At 38.0% G+C, this 19,958-nt stretch overlaps 3 protein-coding genes across 3 annotated transcripts; all 3 read right to left on the bottom strand.

Moving 5' to 3' along the window:
* Window positions 1-5,613: 5,613 nt before the first annotated feature.
* LOC131677321 (uncharacterized) lies at window positions 5,614-7,132 on the bottom strand. The gene is made up of 2 exons (XM_058957059.1): window positions 6,996-7,132; window positions 5,614-6,933 (listed from the first exon to the last, which is right to left on the bottom strand). Exons 1-2 carry the CDS (start codon window positions 7,074-7,076, stop codon window positions 6,427-6,429), a joined length of 588 nt encoding a protein of 195 aa, XP_058813042.1. The 5' UTR covers window positions 7,077-7,132; the 3' UTR covers window positions 5,614-6,426.
* A 2,899-nt stretch (window positions 7,133-10,031) lies between these two features.
* Window positions 10,032-11,037, bottom strand: LOC131677320 (S-antigen protein-like). The gene is made up of 2 exons (XM_058957058.1): window positions 10,922-11,037; window positions 10,032-10,859 (listed from the first exon to the last, which is right to left on the bottom strand). The coding sequence occupies exons 1-2, from the start codon at window positions 11,000-11,002 to the stop codon at window positions 10,176-10,178; spliced, it is 765 nt and encodes a 254-aa protein (XP_058813041.1). The 5' UTR covers window positions 11,003-11,037; the 3' UTR covers window positions 10,032-10,175.
* A 3,592-nt stretch (window positions 11,038-14,629) lies between these two features.
* Window positions 14,630-15,255, bottom strand: LOC131677322 (uncharacterized). The gene is made up of 2 exons (XM_058957060.1): window positions 15,129-15,255; window positions 14,630-15,065 (listed from the first exon to the last, which is right to left on the bottom strand). Exons 1-2 carry the CDS (start codon window positions 15,207-15,209, stop codon window positions 14,769-14,771), a joined length of 378 nt encoding a protein of 125 aa, XP_058813043.1. The 5' UTR covers window positions 15,210-15,255; the 3' UTR covers window positions 14,630-14,768.
* Between the last annotated feature and the right edge of the window lie 4,703 nt (window positions 15,256-19,958).

The raw sequence follows: 19,958 nt of genomic DNA, 5'->3' as shown, positions 1-19,958 counted from the left end.
TTTGTGCAAATGGAATCTTGGTCATACCTCGAAAATTTCAAACGTGCACCCTAGACACATGCGTGGCAAAATTCAAATGTTAAGTTTGTTCCAAAGTTTTGAGTGGGTAACTACCAACTCGATTATTTTCAAGTGGATAGTACTATCTTTACTACTCACATTACCTACCGGCCCTGATTATTGAATATTTCATTACACATATGTATAGTAGGATCAAAATGCATTCGTCTTGCTGAATATTTTTAGAAATAGGCCACTTCAGTAAGTGGCAGTAAATTAAGGGCCAAATCGGATAACAAATAGTTTTTGGACTTACTGTAAATTGTACTTACTCTACAGTTAAGAGCCCGCAGAAGGGCATTTGCGCGTGGAATGTCAGCATTAGAGAGTTAAGGCGAATGCCCTATACATAATATGTTCAAACCTTCACCAAGCAGGTTTCTTAGCGTGGAGTTGCCACGTATGATAATAACCAACAACAAATGTAGTGGCAGGCAGCGATGCCACATGTTTTTATGAAATATCTGTTCTTCAACATGATTAAAATGTCTGTGAATGTCTCTAGATGGTTGTGTAAATCCTAGTTACACTAGAATATTAATTTAAAAATAGATTGAAATTAGAACACTATTAATGAAAGAATCACTCATAGTCGAATACAGTTATTCTAGTACAATTTTGCTAAATACTATTACTCTTTTAAAAGTCTGTAGATTTCTAATCACGACTGTAGGAGGCTATCAAAAGTCTGTAGAACTCTGATATGTCTGAAAATCTGGTATCGCTGGTACCAGGACATTACTTTTAATGGAGCATTTTACTAGTTTCATTTAGCTGAACATAAAATAAACCGGTCTTAATGTGGATGTACAAATCCCGTCATACATGCAGCAGTTATACAATTAAACTGTGTTTATAGCAGTATATACATAGATGATATGTAAAAAGTCGTCCCAGTTTGCCCCGAGTATCAAATCAACGGCAGAAACATATTACATCAGATGCTGAAAATGGACAATTGGAGCCGTTTTGAAATCCAAGATGGCGACTTCCGGTTGAGCAATATTCTCAATAACCCAGACAATATGGGTATTTTTGGAACAGGCTTGACAAGTAGATGCTGAAAATGGACAATTGGAACCGTTTTGAAATCCAAGATGGCGACTTCCGGTTGAGCAATATTCTCGATAACCCTAACAATAAGGGTATTTTTGGTACGGGCTTGACAGGTAGATACTGAAAATGAACAATTGAAACCTTTTCTAAGTTCAATATGACGATTGCCGTTTGAGCAATATTCTTGATAACGAACAATATGGGTTCTATTTCCGTCATTCACTTGTCAACCATACCCTGAAAATACCCATATTTTTGAGGTTATAGAGAATTGGATTCCAAAATAGTTCAAGACATCGATTTCCGTCATGCACTTATCAACCCCATTCCGAAAACACCCAAATTGTTGAGGTCATAGAAAATTTATCTAAACCGGAAGTCGCCATATTGGATTCCAAAATGGCTCAAGACATCGATTTCCGCCATGAACTCGTCAACCCCATTCCGAAAATACCCATATTGTTGAGCTTATAGAGAATTTATCTAAACCAGAAGTCGCCATCTTGGATTCCAAAATGGCTCAAGACATCGATTTCCGTCATGCACTCGTCAACGCCATTCCGAAAATACCCATATTGTTGAGGTTATAGAGAATTTATCTAAACCGGAAGACGCCATCTTGGAATCCAAAATGGCTCAAGACATCGATTTCCGTCAGGCACTCGTCAACCCCATTCCGAAAATACCCAACTTATATTAGTAACAATCAACTAAGAATACATAAGTATATAACTTCATGCTGTAATGTACGAGCTCAAACTTTCCAAAAAGAGTTCGTTATTTCGAATTTAGTTCGTAAAAAAAGTTACGTAAATCGAATATTACGTAAAAAAGAGTTCGTAAATGGAGGTTTCAGTGTACCCAATAAGCCAACACAACACAACAATTAATGTTAATAAAATCGTCATCGTTAATCGTACTACTGCTTGCCAAAAGAATATTAACCAAATGATGAATTTATCTGAGCCCGCCACGCATAATTTAAAGAGCAGGAGAGCGGGTCTTTCGCATTCAACTACCCCGTCGTACGCGCACACTTGCATTCCGCGTATTGAACTCCGAAAAAAGAGCGTTCTGCTTTTTCTGCGATGTGTGCTGATCATTGTATGCACGCCACGCCTATGCATCATTGGATGGAATGATGCCTGGTGGCAGTCATTGAATATATTCCAGGTCAGAAAGCAAACTGCCGAATTTTCTCTTATGTGCTGTTTTTATACCTGGCGAAGTTCATTTGATAAAAAAGAGGCAGTCCTAGCAACGCTCGCTGCTTGGTTGAATTGTATGGACCAATCAGCGCAGATAATTACCACCTTTACAAATTACAGTATTTTCGTTTCCTATAATAGACGTACATTTTACGGGATCAAATACAATATACGTGCACATATTTCCGATCAGATAGTGCAAACATATAGCGTTTTCGATCAATACAAGGAAAGCTATTCGCATTTGAATACTGGGAAAATATCTCAGCAGAAATTTTTGAAAAGGGACCCCCATATTGAAACGTTCGAAGTATTCTACTTCAAAAATTTGAATGTTAGTCACATTGCATTCCAACATGGGGGACTCATAATATTATAGTTGAGGGTAGTTTATGTTAATACGGAATATGTCCAATTTGTCGGATCAATGGTATTATGGACCAATATTTTTATATGGATGACCATAAAATCTAGGTAATAAAATGGTTATTCCGCAATATAAAATGAAAACTAAGAAGAAATTAAACTGACTCAAACTAACAAATTGAATAAAATAAATAAAAAAGAATAACTGAACAAGACAATTTTACGCAGTTTTATGCTATATTTGAAATACACGCTTGTTCATAATAACTACATTTCGTTAAAAGTACATGTATTCACATAGTGAGTTATTCTCGTTCACTCAGATTTGAGTTAAGAATGAGAATGTCAAAATATGAGTACCTGTCACTCAAAAACCAAATAAGGATCTAAACTAATCACTCGGAGAAACCGTTCAGGGTTTCGAATCAAATTCCGGGTGGTTCGACTGGCGGCTGCATACGGTATATTTTAACCCATCAGCTCAACATTCTTAGGATTTTGGTTTTTAGCTCTTGTGGGTTTCTTATGTGCCAACGGCATCTTATCTCCCGTGGGATTCTTATTATCTCCTACGGGTTTCTTATCTCCGTTAGGCTTCCTACCTGTCGTAGGCTTCTTATTTTCTCCCTGGTGTTTCATCGCAGATGTAACAGGGAGAGTCATAGCTTCTCCCTTGATTTCTGTACAATTTACACACATTACGTGCAGATTACAGGCCGTTGTACAGACCACCATCACTGTGGCGTTCGGTTTGGTATTAATTATTGTATTTTCCATCTCCTCACTGCTATCTCCGAACAACGAGTTAATCAAATCATATATCACATCCTGTAAATATAAAGGTGTACCATTATAATCTCAGCTAGTTCGGTTAAAACCCAACGCCTACAAATGTTGCTTCAGTCGGTGGAGCAGAACGCAGGATTACAATCGCTGCTAGACAAGAGTAAACTGCCACCTTTAGAACCATCTTTATTACGTGTTACCAAACAACTTGAACGCTTGACAACGAACCCTAAATAGGAATGTGCTCTACTTTCAAGCAGAATCCCACTTTATATAGGTATTTGGATAGGTACACTTGAGAACCGACTAAAGGGCAAGTTTTACAACCTATTAATGCATTGAACCATTTCCGGATGATCCTTGGGATAAAGACTAAATGTGAGTCAGTCTTATAGTCAATATAATCATAGTTAGGCGGAGATAAAGACACCAGACGGAAGCCAATTGATATGGTGTTGTGATCGTCAGGATAATTATGTTAAAGTTTTGTCACGTTTCAGGCTCGAACACATCGGAAAAGATGGATTTGAAGTGTGCATTTTTTAATTATTTTAGCAGTACAGTTTTATGACTAACATGCAACGTATTTTTAGCTAACACCAAAAACAAAATTAATGTTGTTAGAGTTGTTCGTGCATTCCATATGAAACGTGTAGATGTGTTACATGGTCACAGTGGTCTGAAACACCAAAAAAACGCGAACATAATTCACTAGAGTCCAATCCATCGAATATATTCAATATTATGTATACTGTCTTTGGAGGAATTATTTATATGAATATTCCCCACAATCCGATGAAGATTTAAATTAGGCAAGGCACAAAGTTTTAGAAATGCTCGTAATAAATAATTTTTCTGACGAACTTGGACTTATAGGACTAAAGGTAATCGATTAATAAAGCGTTTTCTATGAAAACCCCCTTAAATTTAGTTTTTTTGTTATATCCTTTTTCCATTGTAACCTTTCATGCAAACATTGTTCAAGACAAATATGGAGGCATTAAGCCACACAATATTATTGAAAACTGCATGTAAATATAGTCATTCGTTTAAAAGTTATTGAACATTTTTACTTTTTTGCGCCCGATTCAGCTACGTTTAAGGATGAAAGTTACAAACCAAAATGCACGAGAAGGTACTATTTCCAATGTATAGATCACATATAAGAAAGATAAGAAGGTTTGATCCGTAGTACTCTAGAACCCTGCGAATAGAGTAAGCTTACTTTTTCATGTTTTTTTTACTTTTTCCATATAAAAATCAACCAAAAAATTTATACCATATTACAAAAAAAATTTTTTGGAAATGGCGTGTTTCAGGGAGGAAATTTTGACATAAATATGCAATAAAAAAGCATCATTGCTTCTTTCCCAAGAACCAATGTTTTAATAAAAAATGCCTGAACATGGTGAAATATTTCTGTTCGAGCGCAACGAAAACTGGAATCGAATGCCCTAATTATCCCTCCAGCATTTGAACCAATATGTTAAACAAAGCCAGCAGACGCTGGTATAACAAACGGTTTCAAAAGGAGAAGGCTGGTTAAAGAAATAGGGCGAAAAGAGGTTCATTACCCTACTTCAATCTAGTGTGCATTACCTATAAACCTACGTAACAAGTAGAGACGAGTAAATCTCAGCTGAAATGAGCCCAATTTCAATCGAATATGGCGGTCTTTGATTTTAGGTGTATCCGCATTGGTATTCGCGAGTTGGAACATTTACTGGAGACGAAAATGGAGCTTAGGCTTACAGAAGTAGTCTAGTTTAATCGTACCAACGTGTGGCTTATTGATATCATTCAACATGTATTTGCGTTGGGCGACTTACTTATCAAGAAGACTATATAAGTAAACGGAAATGCCAAACTATCTTGCATTATGTACTTGTGATATAGCCACTAAATTAATTTCGGAGAAATGGAATCCGTTACGAAGGAAAAATGGAGATATCACCCCCGGATTCTTCCAATACTGTTTTAGTTTCCAATCTGACCTTGTTGTATAAAACACAATGCTTTGAGTTTAATAATGATATATAATTTCGTGTTAGTATTGTGATCAGACCAACCACTATGGTCAACTTCTATACAAAAATCAAACCCAACACACAGTTTTCAACACCACCACAACCACAGGCGATTACCACATTTGTGGCTGGCGAGGAACGAAAATTAACCTCCCCTTAATTGTCGTTCTAAGCTTGTTTCGAGATATAAGTTTATGAGCTTCGGATGTAAATTAAAATTTTCGTTAGTGTCAATAACCAACTGAAAATATTTGTTTGGCAAATGGAGGGCCAAGGGAAACGAAGTATATACAAGATAGAGACGAATAAGTACTCTAGAACCATCAGTTAAAAATTAAAATGAAATACTACCTAGTCTAATTTTTCGTTCTGTCCTTAACTGATTTGCTCTAAATAATCGTTTCTTTAAATTGATAATATGCCGCAAAACAACAAATTCGTAAAAAATACCATTACGACAATCATACCTTAGTATTACATTATTTCAAGTACAATTACACCCTCCCACATTATAGAATTGTGGAAGGGGATGCGCACGCCTATGAATCCCTTTCGAAAGTAGATATTGAAGCGACTTCCGGCGAGTTCAATGAAGCCACCGTTGCAGTGGCAAATTATATTTTATGTTTAGGTTTTGGGATACTGATACTCATAATACGATTTCGAACTTGGAGGTATGTCGATTTAATACCTTTATGTTATTTGCACCCTATCCTTCGACCTCTTCCTTTCTTGGTTCTTCCTGTGCTCGTCATCCTGCTCGTAGCCCTTCCTCTCGTAGCGACCCTCCCTCTGCTCGCATTTCATTTTGCTGACCCCTCTGATCACCCATCCCAAGTAACAATTGAAGTTTTACAGCACGCTATCTGTGCAATCTATGTTTTATCAGTGGCTATAAAACTATCATAAAACCACAATTGTTACTAGGGAGCCACTGTTGTCTCTGCCCCTGCTGAATCTTGCTCTGTTGTCTCTGCCCCTGCTGAATCTTGCTCTGTTGTCTCTTTCTCTGGCACATTTTCACCTGCTGCCTCTTCATTTCCTACACCTCCCTTTCCTGGCTCTCCCTGTTGTCCTTTATCTCCTGATTCTTTATCTTCTGACCCTTGCTCTGCTGGTCCTTCCCCTGCTGGTCTTCCTCCTGCTGGTTCTTTATCTTTTACTTTTTTATTCTGTGTCTGTCCGTCCTCCGGTTCTTCCTCCCCTGGCCGTTCCTCATCTGGTCGAACGCTTGAAGACGGCATAGATGTCATCGGTCGCGCCATCACTTCCCCGTTGATTGTTGTACAATTAATACACATTACGCTCAGATCACAGGCCGTTGTACAGATCACCATCACAGTGGCGTTCGGTTTGGTATTGATTATCGTTTCATCCATCTCCTCACTGCTGTCTTCAAACAGCGATTCAAATAAATCATATATCACATCCTGTAAATATAAAAGTTTTGCTATTAAAATCGCAGTTGGTTCGGTTAAAAGCTAAAACCAACAAAGGTAGCCTCCGTCGATGGAACAGAGTTCAGAATTACAACTGCTGCTAGAAAGCAGTAAACTGTGGCTTTGAGAGTCATTTTTCAAACGTGTAAACAAACAACTTCAACGTTCGACGGCGAACCCGAACTGTGACTGTTCCCCATATTCAAGCAAAAACCCGCTTTATATAGGTATATTTCAAAACCTTAGAACGGAACATTAGAACAAATTTAGCTCCCCATTAATGCGTTGAGCCATTTTCCAAATAATCCTTGAAAAATATCATCTCCGCATAATCACCAAAAATGGGGTCACTCTTCTCAGCTTATCCACGGTAAACCATATAGGAGGACGTGATAGCTTCTACTAATAGCCAATGGCTCAATCGACGATAGAACTGCAACCGTATAGTGACCGTGCATTAATGGGATACCACACGAGCAGGCATATTGACGATACTTTCATTTTATTGATCAATATATTGATGTTGCGATGGAACGATTGAAGATGTGTCTAGCTGAGAGTTACGTATTGAATAGTATTGTGGGCCGCTTTGTTCGCCTTTTCTATCGGATAAATACCGTAGCAGTTTGGTTTAACCATAAATTGCGCACAGCTGCATCTCTTCTACTAAATATGCGGATATTCTTCTTGTGTCGATCATTCTCTTTTCAGTGCACTACAGATTTTGAAACTAAAGATCACGATAAATATAGTCAATACTCTCAATACGAAGACAGTTTATAGATAACAGATACATAACCGAGAAAAAAAAATTATTGGTGACTCACTACTGCCATCTACTCAGTTGTTCATGTAGCAAACAGTTGAGTAGATGCAGTTTGGCAGTTGTTTTCCATGACTTTTAAGGGGTTAATGTGACGTTGCTACTAAGATTATCATTGCAACATTTTCCGCCTTAAGAGTCCATGTGCAAGAATTCCTAACTTTGGAAAAATTGAATAACTCCGCCATTTTTCGACCGATTCCCAAAAAATAATCAATTTTTGATTTGTTTTGCTAAAATTGCACAATATTTCTTACAAAACAACATAATATAGCAGACCGTTGGAAAGGTTTATCTTCTTTCAAAAACTGTTAAAAATCGAAAATCGCTTGTAAATTGACAACGTAGCTAATTGCACAATATGGTTTTCTTGCTTCAAATCGAGATTTTGAGGGTATAAAACATTTTTCAAACATTGGTTTGTGTTGCTACTGTAACCTATACAAACTCATTTAAAAAATTCCAGAGCACTGTAGCACCGTGTTACTTCTACAGCCATAAATCTTAGACATGTCAAATGAATCAAATATTTTGATAGGCCAAATAATTTAAACAACTGATTTGGATAACACATTTTAATTTCACCTTCGCGGTTTCACTTATCATCAGAATCACTAGTCTTGATAAACAATACATTGATTTAAAAAAATACCTAGCCTTGAAAAATGCCCATGGGAACAAAGAGTATTGTCATATTCGCACGGGCGTTCAAACCGAACAATCATACTTGTTGCATGACATGAACAGGAACGTGCACAATAGGAATACTTCCGATAGTCAACTGCGAGCGACCAAGAGAATTGAAAGGCTTCGAAGATGATTACCTACTGGAACAAAACAGGAATGTACGGTATAGTTAAGTATTACCTACAGAGGTAATAAATCTAAAATGTATTATAATGTATTATATAGTCTTTTTATATGGCCACCATTCGGTTTGTAACTAAGTATACTTAAGGATTTTCTTTATGTGTGAAACAAATACCTTTTATTATTCGCTGAAAACTTCACGTAACTACCTATCATGTAAATAATCGTTATTTATGCAGTGAGAATTCAGTACTAAATAACATTCTTTTTTTACTACCTTTATAAGCTAATTTTAGTGAAATGAGTTTGATTGCTATTCAAGACTAAATTGCTCTAACCAGTCATTCGTAAATAGCCCGGAATGTATCGAGAGCCAGAATACAAATAGTATTGGTAACTCCAAATAAATTGTTTGTAACAGAGCACTCAACAATTTGGACGAAGACATCGAGTCTTCCTTGAAAGAGTAAATTCCCCAAATCTCTTCTAGGAATTAGAATAATTAACGAAAAACGATGTTCTTTTCTACTCGTTCACTAAAATTTTCACAATAAATAGCAAACAAGTACATACTACTGAACACTATAAATCAAGAGGAATCAGTAAATCAGTAAAATCTCCCCTATCAAGTAGGAAGCTCAGTGTAATAGTTTATGCATATAGCCAAAAACATGATGGAAATGCTGAAAAGCTCAGCAATTTGATTTCAACCTTTTGACAGATTCTTTTTACTGAAAGTTTGGCAAAATTTTTGATTTGTTAAAATGACAGCACAGTGACTGAATTTTTAGTAATATGGGCTGGATTACTGAAAAATCTGAATTTTCAGCAAAAAGAATTTGTCAAATGGTTGAAATTAAATTGCTGAGCTTTCAACATTTCCACTTGCTGAATTTTCATTCCAAAGCTTTAGTTTGTATAGGGTGATGAGCCCATTATCGCTATGTTTCTATTATCACGCTACCCATTTGAAGCCGTTGGTTAGAGCAGTGTCTGCCATCTTTGTTTAACGCATTGAGTCAAATGGTAGCGCAACAATAGGGGCACTCGATTCGTGTTTTCGTTGCGCTCAAACACGAGAATTTAAGTGTTTTCAGCACATGTATGTTATTATCTTGGTTCTTAACAACGAAGCAAAGCTGTTGATGTCAATTTGTACGCATTCCATTGTTTGTAGGCCGAGTAATTAATGAATCAGTGAGGCGCCCTCCTTAGTATGGTGAAAATAGGCACTTTACCCTATGTACTCGTTTGTTCGTTCACAAACAATACAAATTGCTCCTTCTCTCAGGCAGCAAAATCCAAACAATGTTGTAAATAAATTAAATTCCGAAAAGTAGTCGCCGGTTCTTTTTTATTTAGTGATAAATGGGAAATAAATGTACGAGGAAATTTTGATCGACAAAAAGTGGTGGCACACACACTACTACCTGACATAAAAAAACAAAATGGTAGATGAAACATTTTTATTTGAGCATATAGATGTGGGATTTCGTGACAGATACCGATGAATCAAATTAAATTTTTAATAATAGATCCCTTTCTCCATTCTACAGTCCCGACGTCACTGTCTTCTTCCAACGTCCCCAGCCCTACCGTCCTATTCTCCTCCCTCAACTGGCGCTCCCTCTCCTGGACCATCATCTCCCGGCTCTGGTCCTGCCTCTTCTGGTCCTGCTTCTTCTGGTCCTTCTTCTTCTGGTTCTTGCTCTTCTACTCCTGTCTCTTCTGGTCCTTCCTCTTCTGGTCCTTCTTCTTTTGGTTCTTCCTCTTCTGGTCCTTCCTCTTCTGATTCATCCTCTCCATCCAATTCTTCGTCTCCTGCTGCTTCATCTGCCTCCTCATTCATATCTTCGTCTCCAGACCCACCATCCGGTTCATCATATGTGCCTTCATCCGTTCCATCAGCTATTCCTCCGTTCTGCCCGCCCTCCTGCCCTCCACCCTGCCCTCCATCCGGCCCTCCATCATCTCCATCATTCGCTCCTCCGTTCTCTCCTCCACTATTCCCTCCAGCCACTGCCCCACCTTCTTCGTCTTTCTCTCCAGCATCACCCCCTCCGTCACTTCCTCCTTCCACTGTAATCATAACTTCCACCGTCACTTTGGCATCGTCCGTTTCGTCTTTCTCACCATCACTGTCCTCGTCACTTTCACTGTCGCTGGCACTTTCACTGTCACTGTCACTATTACTATCACTGTCACTGTCATAGTCATATTCCAGCTCATCCCAATACTCATAGTTATATCCGAACAGAGCGTCAAAAATATCCTGTATCACACCCTGTAAATGTAAAAGCATTGTAGTTAAAATATACACTAATTCACTTATATGCCAACACCTACAAATGTTGCCTCCGTCGGTGGAAAGGAATTCAGAACTGCAACTGCTGCTAGGCAGCAGTAGACCACTACTTTCAGACTCATCTTTCCCAGGTGCAATGACGTTTAATGACGAACTCTAAATGTGACCCATTTGCTATCTGGAGCCAACTTTATATAGGTATTTGAAAACGCCTTAGAACGAAATAATTATAGGAAAAGTTTTATAACGTATTAATGCGCTGAACCATTTTCCATATTATTGGAAATTTATTGGTACTATAATAGAGTTTGAGTTGATGATATGTGTTTTGCTTGGATTGGCGTTTTGAATTGTTATTGATGATATTTATATTAACGATATAATTTCCTCGTGGACAGGTCAAATCTGATTCTGGTTGCAAAACAATTGTGTTTTAATAGGAGGGCCCGGGGCTATTAAGACCGATTACGATTTCTCAGAAAATCGTAAGGCTTTCTGACTGTGGTACATATTCGTTGAACCGCATTCTAAAACTTCAATTTTGACAGCTAAATCTCACTCTTTGGTTTTGAGAAAGGAGATACAACGTGTTTCATTTTTTTTTTGCCATCTTCACAACAAAAATCACTATAATGGTAAAATCGTGATTAAAGCTTCAAATAAAAGTGAAAAAAATAACAGGTAAGTATTTTAGAAAACTTGAGGCTCCTATTCTATGGAATGATTTTTTTTGGATGATAACACAGATATTTTCAAGACGCTCACCACTTTTGGGCGAAATGAGCGTACGGAGTTATTCGGACCCCCTATTCCATCGAACACCGTTCAGCGGCTTGCGGCTACGCAGGCGATTGCACACGCCACAGCAAAAAAAACACATAATGCACCAATCAGCAGCTGTAACTAACCAGATTAAGAATGCTAATTGATAAGAAAACATAAAAACGCATATGTTAAATCTTGGAAATGAGAGATGCAGGTAATTGTATAATTTACAAGTCGGTCAACGTAACGAAATATTACCAAACCGGTTGGAGCGGTAATTCTAGATGGATTATTACTCAACGACCAATCAATTCGTACAATTCAAGATTAAATGGTCGATGTTAGGTCAGACAAAATATTGATTTCGAGAAAAACGAGTATAAAGTTTGAATCGCAGCATCCTTTACATTATGATTGGAAATTATTTTTTGCCACAATTCTTGTTACATATTTCAAATCTGGCAGAAATCGAGTATAGCTGACGATATTCTTTATCCAGTGCTATCATTATCTCATTTTTTTTTATGTTTTGCGACTTAGTTCGGTCTGACTTAACACCGACCAAATATGCCATCAATTTTATTTTAGTGTTACGACAGTACTCCACTGAAAAAATCCGGAAAATTATGAAAATGTTGGGAAACAGATGGTTTTACATATGTACGTTGTATTAATTGTTGAACGATGATCATAATTCGACCTCGAAATGATTTACGCGAGACTTTCCTAGCACAGACATCATTGTGATGCTTGTAAGCGACATGCGAGTCTCATCGCTTGATATAAAAGCAACCGTACCTACTCTATTGTTTGTATGATCCATATTCTTGCTGCTGCAGGTAGGATTTTGCATATCTGCATCAAAGCCAAAAGCCACCAGCAGGGATTGCAGTGAAAATTGAAAACTGGTTGGAATCGGAAATGGCGATACTCGGGCGAGTATATGCGACCAAACATTGTTGAAGAACAAGTGAATATTTTCGAAAAAATGAATTATTAATTTTCCAAATACGATAAAATCAAATTGCAAATTTGCTTTGCATTGCATTACGAACAAAACTTCGTTTTTTCAATATGGCTCCATGTCATAACAATGTTTTCTTATCATCTTTCTCATCATTATTTCACTAAGTAGTGTTAGTAAGCAGTATGCTATTTGCTCATAGAGATTTCTCCCCACTCTCACAGGAGCATGTCAGCCTTCGAAAGTATGTGTCAATTAAACAAGCTTCTTAGATTTACAAGCCATTGACAATAGTGTTTAACAGCATGTGAATTTCACCCGACCTTACACACTTAATTTAAATTACTGGGTACAGTAAAATTTTGCTGGGGTTTTGAACAGCAAACCGTTCGGTAATCAATTCATTAAAACAATTTGGTACCGAACTCTCCGCAATCCGTTCTATCCAAACGTCAAAAAACACTGGTCAGTCAGCAGTTTCCTCTGAAAATGGCGACTTGACAGATGATTTGCTGTACCTGTTTTGTAAGTTTTTGACGAGGTTCGGTAACGTTGGTTCAATTTTGCCGAACAATCAGTCAGTATTTTACTGGATAATGTTTATGTACCGAAAAAACAGAAGAACTGATAAATTCAGTGAAAAATATTGCGGGTTTCAGTAAATTATTCGAAAAATTACTGAAAATCGCCAAAAAATGAAAACTATTCTGCAAATTTTTAAACAATTTGCTGACAGCTCCTTAAAAATATCACTTTACTGAGCAAGTCGTCAAAAAAAATTACTGAACAAGTTTGGGCTGGGTTAGTGTGTATGCATCATGTATATTCGAAATATGAAACGTGTACCAACAAATCGTCGAAAACACACCGTCAACACAAGCATAAAAATAAATTTATTTATCCTAATTCGCAAACTCACAATCAGCACACACACAGCGCATCCTGCAGTATTGAACTCAATCCAAACCCACCCTACCAACCCTTTCCAACCACATTGCTAATAATTGTGTGTGCACAACTCGAATTTATTGAATTTTCATTATCGTGTATGCAAAGTTTCAGCTCACGCAGCGCATGATAAACTTTGCACACAGTAAGGAAATGCGTGCAAGTTGTACCTACACGATTCAACTATGTGCGGGTTGCAAAGATGGCATAGGGTTTACCGCTTATTGTACACGCAAACGAAAAACTACCTAAAATTGAGTTCTTTTGACTCAATCTCGGGGTATCGTGGAGGAAGGTAAAATTAGGTAAACCGTGTTGAAGGTAGTTTCCATTTAACCACGGCAAAAATTAAGTTTCCATTAAACCACGGCAAAAATTACAATTACAATTACATTGGTAGGTCCTCTATACTCAAATTTAAGTTGAATTTACCTAATTTTGAGTATAGCACAAACAACTCAAAAGTACCTTCCTCCACGGAAGATCTCGACTGAGTCGAATCCCTCGTTAAGTACGAAAGCGACGCACAACTCAAAAGTAAGTTAAAAGAACTTATTCTGTAGGTTGTTTTATTTATCCGTGTACTGACCGGACGATATAGTCATGATCTCGGACGAGACGTGCGGATACGAAAAAAATCTAACGTCAAATGCAGCCAGTCCAGGCTATGCGAGACAAACGATAAAATGAACAGAAAAAAAGAAAACATCTATCCGCAGGTCCCGTCCCAGTACATGATGTTGCTCATTTGGAATGCAAGCATCGATAGACTCAAACAGACAAGCGGCACATCTATTTACAATCTCGCGGTATTTGATCGAGTCGCTAGGTGCTCCCTATTGACGGCTCTGTCAGGTACAGACCAACTCATGTATGGGAGTTTTCCCGTCCGCACCTAACTACTACCAAACACTAAATGCAATTTTTTTTGCACCTCTCCTATATTTCTATCTATAGGTAATTTCTTTTATGTGAGACAAACGTTCATTAGATGACTATGGGTCGGTACTAATGCAATAGAATGCTCACTCGTCGTTCTAACAGCAGATCACCCATCAGGGCACGGTAGATGTCTACTTTAAAAACATTTTATTTTCCGATATTTAGTGGTCGTACATTCTACGGAATTAGTTCGTTCAGTTACAAAAATCTAGTTATTCCATTCAATACAACGGCAGTTGTTCGCTTCAGCAACTCGGGTATTTTTTCGGCTAAAACGGTAGTTCAAAGGGACTATCGACAAAAAATGTTTGTGCGCTTCCTTCATGCCTCGTTCCATTGTATCCTCCATCCACATCATCATTTTCCACTCCATCTTGCACTGTCCCACCATCACCCCATCTGTGACTTCCTACTTCCACTGTAATCGAAACTTCCACCGTCAATTTTGCATCAATCGATTCGTCACTGTCGCTCTCACTATCGCTGTCACTGTCACTGTTACTGTCATAGCCATACTTCCTCTCATTCGATTCTTGATAGCTATATCCGTACAGCGCCTCTGGATCCTGTAAATGCAAAGCCTTTCGTGGTAAAAATCTCACTTATTTCGTTTGTATGTTAACACCTACAGATGTTGCCTCCGTCGGCGAAACGGAACTTAGGACTGCAACTGCTGCTAAGCAGCAATAAACTGCTACTTTAAGACTCATCTTTCTCGCGTGTAAGCAAACAGCTACGATGTTCAATGATGAATCCTAGCTGCGACTGTGATCCACTATCCAGCAGGAGCCCACTTTATATAGGTAGTTGAAAACGCGTTAGAACAAATGATAGGAAAAGTTTTACAACCTATTAATGCGCTGTACCATTTCACATATTATTGGAAATTTATTTTTCGATTTATTGATGAGTTAAGGGAATAAATTTCGATTGATGACATGTGTTTTGCTAGGATTGACGCTTTAAATATTTTTTGACGAAATTTAGATTAACAATATATTAATATATCATATATTTTGGGGTTATCCAAAAAAAATCACATTTTGGAATTTTGCATAGTATCAGGCGTTTGGTTCTTATATCAAAAGACGGTTTCGATTCACATTCCTCGTCGGCAAACGAAACCTCTGTGCGAGACACCACTCGGCGTATGACGGTTGTTGAGCGTTCACTCAAGACGTGTAACTTTTTGGGTTTTAGTGTCTTACTAGCGCCAATTTGGTGCTGGTTTGGCCTTATCTAACTAGCATTAAGTTGGTGTTAGTTACTGATGAGGAGAATCCGAAATACCAAAGAAACCATACTTCAATATATTTCCTCAGTTACAGGTAGCAGATACAGAGCAAATCTAATGCCGGTTTTTAAACTAGTTTAATTTCTATATGCGAAAATACAGAGTGACAACGTGAAAGTGATACACTTGTTTGAGGAAGCTCTCGTTGTAATTTTTGCCACACCATGAGAAACTTTTGTGTATGATTGAAAAAATGGTTTATTGACAGAAAAGACATCCGGTAAGAAGACTTTAACAAATAAAAATCCACAGATTATTATTCCGCAATAATATTGCCAAGAGATCTACCAATTCTGAAATTCTGCTCAAAACGTAGGGTGCTCACCACATATTTTTTATTTATAAAGTTGTTTACTTTGGGGGTAACTTTGAACAAGTTCATTGATTGTTTATACGAACCTAGCTCTCGTAAAGTATTGCTTATGACACTTTAAACTGGATTCTAACCGCACTTACTAGTGCGGAGTCCAGGTTGGTTGGAAGTGCGCAATATAAATCGTTAAGAAAGTGGCTGAACAACTTCTAAAGTGTTGGAATTTTTGTTGGCTCTAGTTAGTATCCGGCTCAAGTGACACAACAGATTCTAACTGTCGCTAGAACCTAAATAGTAACTAGAACCAGCCAAAATGACGGTTCATATTGGGAAGACATTAAGAGTGATATTCAACAGTGCGGTGCAAGCAGAATGTACATGTTTCATTAGCTCCTCCGAACGCCTTGAATCGTGTCCTGATTTGAACCCATTTGACCAAAAAATATGCTAAGAAAGTTGGACGACGTAAATCATTTGTGTTTTGGTACATTTTGCTAAGTTTCGGGATGAAATGTCAATGGTTTTCTTTCAAGTGGGCTGTTGCTTGATAATTTCTACAACACGAAAAGTAACTATATAGTCAACTTTCGTGTTGTAGGACTATATAGTTGCTGTTAATATACATTTCATAACTACTACCGTATTTAAAACAATATCCCATTTTCTCCTAGTTTTCCCAACAAACCAAAGTATTCATCTCTGGAATTTAACATCGGAAACGTACACATGGCGAAACTCAAACAAAAAAAGCAAAGGTCTCGTTTGTGTTTTTAGGGTGAGTATGTGTGATATATGAATGATATTATTGCTTGCTACAAAAACGAGTGCTGATTATGCGGCACACTGACAGCTAGCAGGAGCGATTTGAAGGATCACCCAAACGAGCTCTCCTTTACAGTTAAACGCCAAGAAGAACGATGCAGGGAAGACAAAGGTTCGTCCTGGGAAGTGACCTACGATGATATCCCGGAATGGTTTTTGGGGAGTTTTTGTTCGTCACCACCGTCGCTAGGAATATTACAACCAAGAAGCTGTGCTCGTCTCTCTAGCTAGATATTAAGGACCGCAGTAGGAGCAGCCAACGAATCGACCCAGGAAAACGCGATCGTTCTTGTCCTGGCCCGTCGGATCAGGTATTTGCCAAAAAGTAACAGCAAACGACATTTGTGAAGGTGTAATAAAACCGGTAAATTGAAAATTGATTTTTACAGTTGTTCTGTATAAGAAATTCAAAAATATTAGCACCTAACCACGGGTCTGCCAACAGGGTTGTCTAAAGATCAACTTCTACAGGAACTATTGACCAAAAGGGTCCTTTAAGGTTGGACAGAGAAAGGGTAAAAATTGAAAACGAAATTTTTTTCCACACCGTATGTCTGATCTTCATAAAAATCAATCAGCAGTACTGTAACAACATTCTACATACGCTGATTGATTTTTATGAAGATCTGACATACGGTGTGGAAAAAAACTGCTTTTTCTTTTGCGATTTTTGCGCATTCTCTGTCCAACCTTAAATGAACACGATGTGAAAAGATATACAGTAGGTTGACCAACACATGATCCACCGCCTTAACCACTTACACACCGTGCCAAGTCCATTAGCAATTATCGGGTTGAAGGGTGCGTGGAAAAAACATCTGAAAGCGTGATGATTTTTAATATATTTTATTATTTTTCCATACAAACCTCAAGAGTCTTTGAAAAGGGAAGAATGTTGAACGACTTGGCACAAACAACAGAAACAGAGTTGATATTCCACGTCATGAAACGAAAGGTTTTCTGTATACAAACTTGTATATGAAAAAGTCGTTTCGACTTGGTTGCATAATGTGGCCCAGAGTCTCAGGGCGGCATGGAAAGCAAGTGGCTTTGTGGTAGGCAGGTTTTTCAAACCATCCTAGGCATGCTAATGTAGCGTTACTATCGAAAGATGATTCGTGTTTTCATCCATATCTTCAAAATAAGACATGTTGAACAGAATATTTGAGCGCTACGAAAGCAAAATATTGCGTTGCGTTTCTCATAACAGCATTTGCATAATGTGCTCCGCACTTAGTAATAAACTGGCAGATTTAAAATTCAATAATCCGAGCTTCATACTTGCATCACGTTTTTAGAGTATGAATAGTGCCTTGGACAAAAAGAAGGAATGATGAAGTAGGACGGGTTTATCGTATTCCATTTAAAGGTTGTCTAAACCACTCAAAAAATCTTGTTTATGATATCTTATACTTTTGTTTTATTGTCAATAAAATCTTAAAAAATAATAGAATATTACAAAAAAATATCCTGCTACCGATACATATGAGTAGGAAAGCCTTTCCTGAAAGATCTTTATTTTCTGTCTGACATACAATAGACCATATGCGCTACGTTAGTAGCTTCCAACCAATCTCGAAAGTGTGTGCCTTTCTGCAAGACTCAAACGCTTTAGAAACAACGATTAGTTTAATTACCCCCGAAGCAAATTATGATGTTTATAATTGCATCAAATTAATCATAATAGAAACATGCGGTAGGCAGGTAGTAGTCAGCGGATGACCGTTCTTTCAGTAGCAGAAGTTGTCCTAAAAATTATGCATAACCAGTTGCTCTGGGGATGCAGTGTTTTGTTTGTAATTTATAAACAGCTCGTTCAACGCTCCCCGGCACGTTGGAATTTTGTTTACGCTCAAAACAAATTTATTAAACCACTTGCTCCGATTACATTTTACGAGCATAAGAACATAAAATTTATGCATCAAGCGCGGTACCAATCGAAAGGGAAATATTGCAATTTTTAATGGCAATTCCACCGGATTACCTTCTGAACTTAACGCAACAAAACGTTCAATAACTAATGTGTGATGAAAGCTACCCAGAGATGGGATTACCTGCTCCTGTGTAGATTCATTCAGACTCGGCGCGATTTTTTTATATTTCAATTCCTTGCACACATTTGTTCTGAAATCGTCAGCTCAACTCACCGCACAATCCAAGGAGTCTCTTTACGGCTGCACGCCAAATGTCATAAATACGAAACGTAGTAAGCGATAAAAATGCGATCGCTTACAGTAATAAAGCTCTTCTTGCCGATTTTACTTCTGTCTGCCGCAGGATAGGACCCATTCCTTGTTCACAGTTAACTCTCAAACAGTTTAAGTTTAATTTATGCCGAATGAGTCACTTTTACGACGCGTATTGATCGGTCCCAGCATTGGCGCTTGTGATGTTTTAGCTTCTATACGATATTTGTGACACAGCGAAAACGACTTGGAAAACAGTACGGTACTATCAACTAAAAAACGAAGAATTCACTGAGATCAACCCGCAAAATTAAGTTGGAATTATGCATCAAGAAAGAGGTATCAGGTGCGTACCACCACCTAGTTGCATGCAATCTCGCCAGAGTTAATATGATTGTCATCAATCTTTCACCACATCCCATCATTCCAAGTTTGATTCTCCACCAGAGTTCATTACCCATGTCAAGGCAAGGAATGTCCGGAATGTCCGATGACAAATCGCACAAGATGGTAGGTACTCGGTACTAGAGCACTCTAGTTAGAGTGTGGCCAAGAGGATATGACGTATCCAAACGAACATGAAATTTGACGTATTCACAATAGAAATACGTCAGATTTCTGCTCGTTTGGATACGTCAAACGCGTCTTAGCCGCACTCTAACTAGAGTGCTCTACTCGCTACATGCTTCCGTCCACGGATGGTACAGAACGCACGAGGAATTTCATATGCACATGCTGCACATGTCATCATCGGCAGGAGGAGGGCGGTGATCGTCGTTTCGGATGCTGCTGCCGTATTTGCTGCATGGCATGCATAGCTAATGAGGGGGGTCAATTTTGGACG

The sequence above is a fragment of the Topomyia yanbarensis genome, chromosome 1 (assembly GCF_030247195.1).
Source record: "Topomyia yanbarensis strain Yona2022 chromosome 1, ASM3024719v1, whole genome shotgun sequence".
Classification (NCBI taxonomy): domain Eukaryota; kingdom Metazoa; phylum Arthropoda; class Insecta; order Diptera; family Culicidae; genus Topomyia; species Topomyia yanbarensis.
This window is presented reverse-complemented; position numbering and strand designations above follow the sequence as displayed.

Coding starts and splice junctions, on each gene's coding strand:
- LOC131677322 (XM_058957060.1), bottom strand. CDS start 15,209: ATGAGTCTTAAAGTAGCAGTTTATTGCTGCTTAGCAGCAGTTGCAGTC. Junction 15,066..15,128: donor CGCCGACGGAGGCAACATCT/GTAGGTGTTAAC, acceptor TTGCATTTACAG/GATCCAGAGGCGCTGTACGG.
- LOC131677321 (XM_058957059.1), bottom strand. CDS start 7,076: ATGACTCTCAAAGCCACAGTTTACTGCTTTCTAGCAGCAGTTGTAATT. Junction 6,934..6,995: donor CATCGACGGAGGCTACCTTT/GTTGGTTTTAGC, acceptor TTATATTTACAG/GATGTGATATATGATTTATT.
- LOC131677320 (XM_058957058.1), bottom strand. CDS start 11,002: ATGAGTCTGAAAGTAGTGGTCTACTGCTGCCTAGCAGCAGTTGCAGTT. Junction 10,860..10,921: donor CACCGACGGAGGCAACATTT/GTAGGTGTTGGC, acceptor TTACATTTACAG/GGTGTGATACAGGATATTTT.